The following is a 9,845-nucleotide window of genomic DNA, read 5'->3' as shown; positions in this document are numbered from 1 at the left end:
CATGATTAGGCAATGATTATCTCAGAGGGTTATTTCTCAGTACTTCTAGGGTAAATGCAGTACCAGGTACTGAAGACACAGCTTCAAAATGTGAAGTTGATGTTAGGACAGAATAAAATTCTCATAGTTTAAATGAGGTGATGAAAACAGACAGACTTTGACAAAGGAATAGTTTTTTCTGGACAGACTTTGGATCCCTAAAAGTCACATAGCAGCTGCTTGGTGCATGATGACTGTCTGAATCTAAATGTGTAATAAGTTGCAAATGTTGACATAGTGATCCTGCCCACTTCAGAACGTACACCTATGACACAAATCTATGATTTCAGTGACACTGTGTTCTTTCAGTTATACTTATTGACTAACTGTACAGGCAGACGGCTCTGAGGGCTTGACTGCCAACATGTCAGTGAATCTGAAGGGCAACATTTTGGTAACTGGGACCAACAGGGGCATTGGTTTGGAGTTGGTGAAACAGCTAGCTGAGAAGACCGGACCAGAAACCCAGATTTACGCCAGCTGCAGAGATCCTGAAGGAACGAGGGCCGAGGTAGTGAACATTCTTCTCATAGTTTTCACATCCCGTGCAAACACAGACATATGCTGCTGCGCACACAGGAACTTCAGAGCTGTTTATTGATTCTTTGCAACTTTCATTTCTGTACATTTATTTCTGTTTAGAAAGGCAACCACTTCTAACAGTTATGTCGTAGCTGTAAATATAATGTTAGGCCACACATAGCTTTTTAAAATAATTAAGAGAATGAGTTAAAATGGACCCCTGTGAACGTTTCGTAAGTTTTCGTGTTTCCATTTGGGTCTCAACTGCTTCTAAAAACAGCCTAAGCCCTTAAAAACATCCACTCAGTCATTTAATGCTTTTTGGTCATTTAATGCTCATTGTTAATTAATAAGCAATGGGGACCCAGCTGAGCCCTGTCCATTACCTGGCAGCCCAAGTGGAGCTTGGTGTGAAGAAATAAACAATTTCACTTTTTATTCACCCAGCTAGTAGTTATTTAGTTTTGGACTGTATTTCCTTTTTCTTGAAAGTTAGCTCTTCAGTACATGGGCTCTGGCTAGAGCCCATGTACTGTGCAGAGGTATGAAGACTTTAATTGTTGTAGTAAACCCTGTGCCTACAGAACCTGCAGGCTGTGAGTCTGTTTAAAATGAGGAAATTATTCTCTGATACTTCCCCTCTGACTACATTTAGGTTCATAGAAAACATCACCTGAATAAATCTGACCTGACATGTCTTCTATGGACCTTTGTTATTTCATCTGATTTATTATTCACCTACATCAGGTCAGATGGGTTACATGAGCTGCCTGACAGAGGCAGATTACTCTGAGGGACTTTAAGTCAGTTTTAACTAAACAAGATAAATAAATTGATCAATCAAGTATATTTGTATAGGACATTTCAGGAACAAGGCAGTTCAAAGTGTGCTATATCATGAACACACACACAAATACAAAGTTATAGAACACATTGTCAAGTGCCGTCATTACACATCAGAATGTTGGTTAATGTTTCATTTATGATGTTTCAAAAGCAACTTTAAACAGGTGGTTTTAGTCTAGACCTAAAGAAACTCAGTGTTTCAGCTGTTTCACAGTTTTCTGGAAGTTTGTTCCAGAATTGTGGTGCATAGAAGCTGAATGCTGCTTCTCCATGATTGGTTCTGGTTCTGGGGATGCAGAGCAGAACCAACACCAGAAGACCTGAGAGGTCTGGAAGGTTGATCTAACATCAGCAGATCTTTAATGTGTTGTGGTTCTAAACTGTTCAGTGGTTTATAAACTAACAGAAGCATTTTAAAGTCTATTCTCTCAATGGAAGGACTTTAGAACTGGATTGTTTTTTTAGACAGACCTGTGAAGACACTGCTGCAGTAATCAATGTGACTAAAGATAATCTCATGGATACGTTTTTGTAGGTCTTGCTGAGGCATTAGTCTTGCGACTGTTCCTGTTTTTCAGTGGAATTTCAGTCCAGGGTTTCCAGTTGGAGACATGACGGAATGTATTATGGATTGAGCTGGCTCATTAATCCTTGGTACTCAGATGAAGGAAAGTGGAATGATAATGGCTCCGGAGGCTTGATGTTTTTTCTTTGGTGCAGTAGGTTGCAGATGAGAGGACGTCTTGGCTCTAAGCCAGCCGAGCTGTATCATCTCTGTATAGGGGTCAGTCCTGTTAGTCATCTAGTCACAGATATATTTTGGGGCTTTGCTCCAAGGCAGTTCCTGGGGCGCTAGCTGCTTGTTAAGTTGCTCACAAGTTGTTTGGTAGATATGGTTTATTTTCCAAACTTGAGTTGATTTTAATATTTACCTCCAGTCAAGAAACTCTCAATTCTATCGACTGATGTCTCTCTAAAATATTGTGATATTGTATAATTATGATCGATTGGAATTTACAAAATACAAAATTGTAAATTTATTTCAATTTACACAAATTTAAAGGACATTTTTGTAAAGCGTCTCAAGTCGACATTTGTTGTGAAATAATAAACTGAACTGAATTGAATTGAACTCAAAGAAGTACATAATTGAAATTTATCCAAGATTTCCAAATGATTTTACATAAAAAAATATCTGAAAGGTTGATGTTAATCTTGTACCCCTAAATGAAATGTAGGTAAACCAACTTTGTTTAGATGTTACCTGCTTAGTAGGCAACAGCAATCCCTGTGCAACTTTCACAGCTGTTCTGTGAAGGTCACAGATGTTTGTTAGAGAACAACCAGCATGAAGACCAGGATGCAGATCATGGGGAACGATGTGGAGACGTTTTAAACAGGGTTAGATTCTACAACAACACCACAGAACTCTGATCAATCCTTCATCCGGACATGGAGAGAGAACGGACCAGCTGCTGGCCTTCAGGCCTGTCCAGGAGAACAGGAATCAAAGAAACAGCCAAGAGGCCCACAGTGACTCTGGAGGAGATCCACGGCTCCAGTGGAAGAATCTGTTGCCAGAACAACTTTTATTTGTGCACTTCATAAATGTCTAGAATGTGTAGAAATGTCTAACATATTTAACCCACACTATACAATGCAAATGTATGAAGATCAGAGCTAAAGAAGAAAAAATGACTGGTTTAAGAATGAAGAGAATGTTACAACATTTACATATCACTAAGTGTCCTCTTCCTCTAACTTCATGTTTTTATTTGTGTTCATCAGGCTCTGAGGAACGTGGCCAATCGGTTTCCTGGAAAAATCACTCCAATCAAATTTGGTAAACACAACACACCCCATAAGAATACAGTACATTTTGAAACCTATTGTCATGTAATTGCAAGTCTATTTTTCCAGTGACCAGCTATGTAACAAAAACCAACAGTAGCTTCCAAAGACGGCAGCTTGAATCAGGTCTTAATTAAGATTTCAATGTGTAAAACAGGTGCACACTTCTTTCATAGTCTTGATTTTTGGTTTATTACATTTTTTTTTTAAAAATAACTTTTTTTACTACAATTTTGTGTATTTTCCAAATTTTCTGGATGGCTTTCATAATCGTTCTCAGTTATATGGAATCAAAATCAAGGAAGTGATGCAACCACACGTGGCTGTTGGGTAAGAGGTGCGTTACATGTGAAAGGTTTCCAGGGAAACACAGACACACACAGGGTAAACAACCATGCAGGCACCAACTCCCACACAATGGCAGCTTAGTGAGGCTGGTTAACCTAATGTATCAACATCATAGCACCTCTTAGTCTTTGTAAAGTTGGTTTAATAAATGTTTACCTACTGCACGTTTAAATCATTTCAAACAATGACCCCATTCAACACCTGCAGAATTTTCTAACAAACTAAGATACCTGGAAATATGTGATTTTACGTTTGAGATTGACATATTCAATCTGGAATTCATCTGGGAGTAACGCAGAGTAGAATCGCTGTTCTCCACCTCCAGTGGAGCAAGTTGAGCTGGCTTGGGGCTCTGGTTAGATTGTGAGGTGTTCTGGATACGGCCCCCCAGGAGGAGACCCAGACCCAGACTTATTTACCTGTGTCTCCTCCTGTACTCCTCGTCCCTGCAGGGTGTCTGGGCAATAAATTATAAAATCACCACATTTATTCCCATGAAAAGGCTTTGTAAGAGCCTTATGGTTGAAATGAGCAGTTACTGATGTGGCAGGAGCACACGGCTTTGACACTTGGGTGGTGGGTGTGTCGAGGTGGGCGTGACTGTCTCTAAGGTATGAATGACCACCACTGGAGAAATACACTTGAGCATCATGACTCAGCATCATCGCTTAGCATCATGACTCAGCATTCTAGAGGAGATTTACTCTTTTAAAACCTCAGACATTTACTAACACCACAGTGATCTCCAAAGAGCTGACACCGTGTCTGAGTCTAGTAAGGGAGGCCTCCAACTGCGACTGCTGTACAGAAAGCTGTCTACAGACTACTGCCAGTGTCTGGCTGTCCAAACAGGTTCACACTCAGAGCAGACTGTAAGATGCTAAAAGCATTCAAATCCCCCAAGATGTTACCATCGTACCCAAAGCAAGTTATAGCTACTGTTGATATAGAAGTGCACATCTGTATTTGCACAGTCAGCATTTTATGACAAGGATTTAGAAACATCCTGAATAACAATAACTTGGAGGGTTTCTAATAGAAAGCTTCATTTATCTAAAATAAATTTGGATTTGCAGAACCTTTGAGAATGAACCAGAAGACTTGTGGAACATTTCGCTCATGCTTTTTAAAAGGACCATGCTCTGCCCCGTGTACAAACGTGTTGTAAGACTTACCACCAAGACTTGACTGAAACTACTTGGCCTTGCAGTAGGAGAACACAAATCTAAAGGATGAAAGTCCAGAGCAGAGCATGACTGAAACGCTTTGGTGGGACCTGAGCAGAACTGTCTGCAGAATGACCTAAAGAACACCGAGTCTGCTATGATGAGAGCAATAGAATCAAGAAATTGTTCATGGGGCAATCTTAAATGAGTGAAGAGATAGAGATCAGATGTACATCAACATTTGGTTCTTGTCTCAAAGTAATTTCATCACAATGTGAAGCTTTATGTTGTTTTGTATTTTGGCCTTTTCTTTCACTCTGGCAGATTTTGTGAACCAGTAGCTCCAGTGAGGAAAAGCAAAACATCAGCTGATAGACTGAAGTACTGGCACAAAACACATCAGAACAGAGCAGTACAGAAGGATTCTATGCTTCAGTTTGGAACAGAGAGTCCTGCCAACTAACGTCTGTGATTTCACTTCCAAAACAATCCAGAACTGTGTGTGTTTTGGGCTGAATAATGAAAGGTTTACCTACTTATCATCTTGGTGGATGCTTTTCCAGTTGAATAACTTCATGTCCATTTGCAGATACAGCAGATGAAGACAGCATCTCAGCTGCCTTCCAGGCTGTGAGCCAGAAGCTCGGAGCTGCTGGGCTGAATCTTCTCATCAATAATGCTGCTATCAACAAACCGTCAGCCCCAGGATCACTGTCAGCCACCAGGAAACAGGACATGATGGAAGTGTACGAAACCAATGTTGCTGGACCATTTATCCTCACAAAGGTTGGTTTTCAGATCAGTTGAGTTTTATAGGTAGAGTTGGAACCAAAACTTTACAGATGTGAGAAGAAATCAGACAAAATATTTCCTGTTTCAGATCGGCGAAAATTACCAAAATTATTATACCAGATTATTTTTCAGACAATTTTTTGTTACTTCAAAAATTAAACTGGTTACAGTTGAATGATGCTGTATTGAAATTGTCATAGGAGTGTGTAAATTCAAGCTACTACCTTGTAGAAACGGGATTTCCAGTTCTTTGAAGACAGTCGGATCTTGTGGGTCTGTTCCCCTTGAAGCGCCGTTCAAAATACCTATGCAGTCGCTCTTTTTATCTTCAGCTAGAAGGAGGGGAGAGTTAAGGCCACATGATGCCCTGTGATGGATGGACAGATATCACAGGGCAACCCAGAGACACCCACATGCACACACACTATTATTCATTATTCACTTAGTTCAAGAAGTTGCAATCTAACCATTTGTGATTAAATCTGAAAATGTAACCAGTCAGCCTAATAACCGCTCTTGACGCCAAAGAAGCAGAAATAGAATAGTTTCAAAATCTACATTTGTAGACATACTGCTTTGCCTTTCACAGTACAGTCACTCAAACTGTAATTATCAGTCATTTTAAAATTAACTGTGTTTTAGTTACATATTTATTTAGTGGGGTCTTGTTCACAAAGGAAGGAAAAATGGTGCAGGAGATCAATATGGAGGATGGGATCAATGGGTAGAGACAGAAAGTACAAGATCACAGATACAAGCAGCTGAAATGAGTTTCCTCTGCAGGGTGTCTGGTCCCTCTGTTAGAGCGAGGATCTATCCTCTGGTAGGGTCTCTTTGACTCTCTCTCTCTCTCTCTCTCTCAATTTTCTCTCTATCTCTTTCTCTCTAGAAAATATGTAGTTACAACTGTATATTATTCAAATTACACAAAAGTACAAGGCAAAATAATAATTCAGTTCAACAGTTATTCTGCCCAGATTTCGATCTTAAAGCTGTCCCAGTGTCCCTCAGTTTTACCCTAACATGACTCCACTCTGTCACTTCAATCTTTCCAGGTGTTTCTTCCACTCCTCCAGAAAGCTGCAAACACAAGGGACGAAGGTAGTGACTTTTAGTATTTGCATACAAGAATTAGAAACTCTGGAACAGACATCTGGAGAACGACTTACTCTTATTTTAAGGTTTGAACCATGTTTTTATTTTCTGTGGTCTCCTATCAGGTGATGACATGTCCTGCAGAAGGTCAGCCATCATAAACATGTCCACTGTTTTCGCATCTGTGAAGAAGTGTCCTGAGACCTTCCATATGGCCCAGATGTACCCCTACAGGACCAGCAAGGTAATGACTCTCACTTTGGTTCCCTGGAGTCTTGCATCCTTACAGCTCTGTAACTAATTCTGGCTGAAAACTGTCGGTAAATTTGAGATCCAGACATTCTCATTGAGATCTTTTTATATTACGTCAGAAAAGTTCTATTTATGTGATTTCTTAATTCTACAAATTTGCTAATACTCAAGTTGTGTTGTACATACCAACATTATACTCAGCTTTTTTCAGAATTCAAATTCATCCATGATTTAACAAGAGAGTCAATTACTTTTTGACACAGTGCCATGGTTGTTTAGGTAGATTTTTTCCCTTTATAATATGGTGGAAATTTTTCATCAAAATGAAGAGGAAACTTTTCAGTAAATTAGAGAAAGGTTGACCTTTGTCTTTAGATGTTTTATTTGAAGGCTCTGTCACTGAACTAGTCAAAGTCCTGATACGAGTGTTTTTTAAACACTTCTCTACATTCTGCTCTAGCAACACAGAGGGACTTACCTCCGGTCAGTAAAAGGACAGCAGCTCAGCATATAGAGTCCTGCTAAACACCAACTCCAATACTTTCTACTCTCTGTGATTTCACCTACATTGTTCACCTGTTTCTTGCACTTTGACTGGACTTCATGCTTGTATGCATGAGCTGATTAAAGGAAATTAAACAGACACATATAAAAGAAAACAAAATAGATGTACATATCAATTTCTATCCATCCATCCATTATCTTACACACTTATCTCTAGTGGGGTTGCGAGGCGTGCTGGTGGTGGGTCACCCTGGACAGGTCGTATGTATCAATTTTCCATGACAATGAAATCTGCTTTTTTACTTTCTCAAGTTGTCTTTGCCTGGAATTTTTTTTGATCACATGAATGATATTTAGGGACAAAGCAAAGGAATTCAAGAATGGGAGAAACTTGTTACATTAAAATGCGTCTATAACGTAACAAAACGTGGCGATGTTCAGAGGCTGTGAATACGTTTCAAAGACAATATGATTGTTGTGATGTCACAGGCAGCCCTGAACATGCTGACTTGCTGTCAAGCTGAAGACTTCAGGCGCCATGGCATCTTGGTGACGGCCATCCACCCAGGCTGGGTCCAAACGGAGATGGGTGGAGAACAGGTCAGCCTCCATAACACTTTATAGTTGCTTTATGTGAGTGAGAGGTGGTGTAATCCCAGTCATGTTAACGTGAAAGAACAGATTTGTAGCCCGGACATTGAACTTCTGGCTGTGGGAATGCGGCCGTGTTATTTACCGAGGGAGTTTACGTCCGCCATTTTGATCGCTGTTTACATTCCCCCATCGGCTGATGCAGCGGTGGCCTGTGATGTCATCAGCTCTACCACAGCCAAACTCCAGACTCAACACCCGGAAGTTGTTATTGTGTCTTGTCTCTTGTCTTGTCTCTATGCTGTAACTGCGAAGTAATTTCCCTGGATGAATAAAGTACTTCTATTCTATTCTATTCTATTCTATTCTATTCTATTCTATTCTATTCTATTCTATTCTATTCTATACTATTCTATTCTATTCTATTCTATTCTTTATGTCATGTAAAACAACTTTGTTCAATGGGTACAACGGTCATTTTGCAATCTGTATGTTTTGGGTTCGACTCCAGCTTCCTTAGTTCACATGCTGAAGTGCCTCTGGGCAAGGCACCTAATCCAGGTTACCTACTGATCTGTGTGTCGATGCTGAAATGTTTGTGAGGTTGGCTGGGTGGATATGGCTCCAGTGTAAAGTGCTTTGATTGGTTGGTATGAAAGATGAGCAAATAGCTTCATATACTCAGTTTATCATTTTATTAAATACTGCATGCATATGGATGTCATCATGACTGGTTTGGATTGTACTTTTACTTTCCAAGAAAAATATGTACAATCGTAAATAAAAAGTGGTTATTTTCATTTCCATCTAGTAACTTTATAGGGTCATGACTTGATCAAGTTGAGTTAAATGATAAATAGCCTTTTAAATTTAAATTTAATTTAATTTCCCTTTGGGATTAATAAAGTATTTTTGAATTGAACTGAATTTATGTGTATCAATTCCAAGTATCCAAAAGCACTTTACACCACAGTCAGTCATTCACACACACACACACACATTCACACACTCGTGGTGGTGAGCTACATTGTTGCCACAGACTGTCAGAAGTGAGGCTGCCATTTAGGGTTAATGATCCTCTGATGACCTTCAGGAGGAGAAGCAGGTAAAGTGTCTTGTCCAAGGTCACAGTGGCAAAGTGACTGAGACGGACAAAGCAGGGCTTCAAACCAGCAACCTGGTCCATAAGACACGTCCATACCTGGTTTATGTAGTTTTTTTTTTCTGTTTTTTCCCCAAAGGCTCCTCTGATGCCCCAGGATAGCGTAGCTGGAATGCTGCGTGTCATGTCAACACTGAGCAACAAACACTCTGGCCTCCTTCTGGACTGGGAGGGCAACACAATCCCCTGGTAGAAACCATTGTGAGGACCACCAGCATTAACAAAAAATAACTTCATAATAACAATGTTTGTGTTTTTGCCACTTTTGTCTGTATTGTGAAAGTAAGCACTGAACAACTTTCAATAAAGCCATAAACTAAGATCACAATTCAGCATCTTGTTCCAGTTCGTCTTTTTGTGTCGCTTTACCTCTTTGTACTCAACTGTTTCTGGACAACTATTGTTTCAAGTCACCTCTGCATCCGAATGAGACCAAGATCTGGACTTTACTCTGCTCAAAACTTTCCTTTTCTTTATTCAGCCAGTCCTTTTCTGCTTCAGCTTTTTACAGATCCTCTCACATGTCAAACACTTTAAGATACACAGTAGTATTCAAAATGCATTCTATGATAGTGAGCTTGTCACAGGGGTGATTGACAGCGCTAAGACCTTCCTCCAGGCTCTGATTGGCTGTTTCTGAGTGAGCTGTATAATTGTCCAGTAAGCCCTGGGAGAAG

At 39.9% G+C, this 9,845-nt stretch overlaps 1 protein-coding gene across 1 annotated transcript; it reads left to right on the top strand.

Annotated features, from left to right (window-relative positions):
• Positions 1-349: 349 nt before the first annotated feature.
• Positions 350-9,488, top strand: LOC102231003 (C-factor-like). Its single transcript, XM_014472938.2, has 7 exons — positions 350-550; positions 3,196-3,250; positions 5,362-5,558; positions 6,620-6,665; positions 6,785-6,903; positions 7,905-8,015; positions 9,248-9,488. The coding sequence occupies exons 1-7, from the start codon at positions 404-406 to the stop codon at positions 9,359-9,361; spliced, it is 789 nt and encodes a 262-aa protein (XP_014328424.2). The 5' UTR covers positions 350-403; the 3' UTR covers positions 9,362-9,488.
• Positions 9,489-9,845: the final 357 nt, after the last annotated feature.

This window comes from Xiphophorus maculatus, chromosome 2, assembly GCF_002775205.1.
Source record: "Xiphophorus maculatus strain JP 163 A chromosome 2, X_maculatus-5.0-male, whole genome shotgun sequence".
In the NCBI taxonomy this organism is placed as follows: domain Eukaryota; kingdom Metazoa; phylum Chordata; class Actinopteri; order Cyprinodontiformes; family Poeciliidae; genus Xiphophorus; species Xiphophorus maculatus.
This window is presented reverse-complemented; position numbering and strand designations above follow the sequence as displayed.

What these genes read in the sequence shown, in the direction of transcription:
- LOC102231003 (XM_014472938.2), top strand. Translation starts at nt 404, where the DNA reads ATGTCAGTGAATCTGAAGGGCAACATTTTGGTAACTGGGACCAACAGG. An exon ending in GACCATTTATCCTCACAAAG is followed by an intron (nt 5,559 to 6,619) that starts GTTGGTTTTCAG and finishes CAATCTTTCCAG; the next exon opens with GTGTTTCTTCCACTCCTCCA. An exon ending in TGCAAACACAAGGGACGAAG is followed by an intron (nt 6,666 to 6,784) that starts GTAGTGACTTTT and finishes GTCTCCTATCAG; the next exon opens with GTGATGACATGTCCTGCAGA.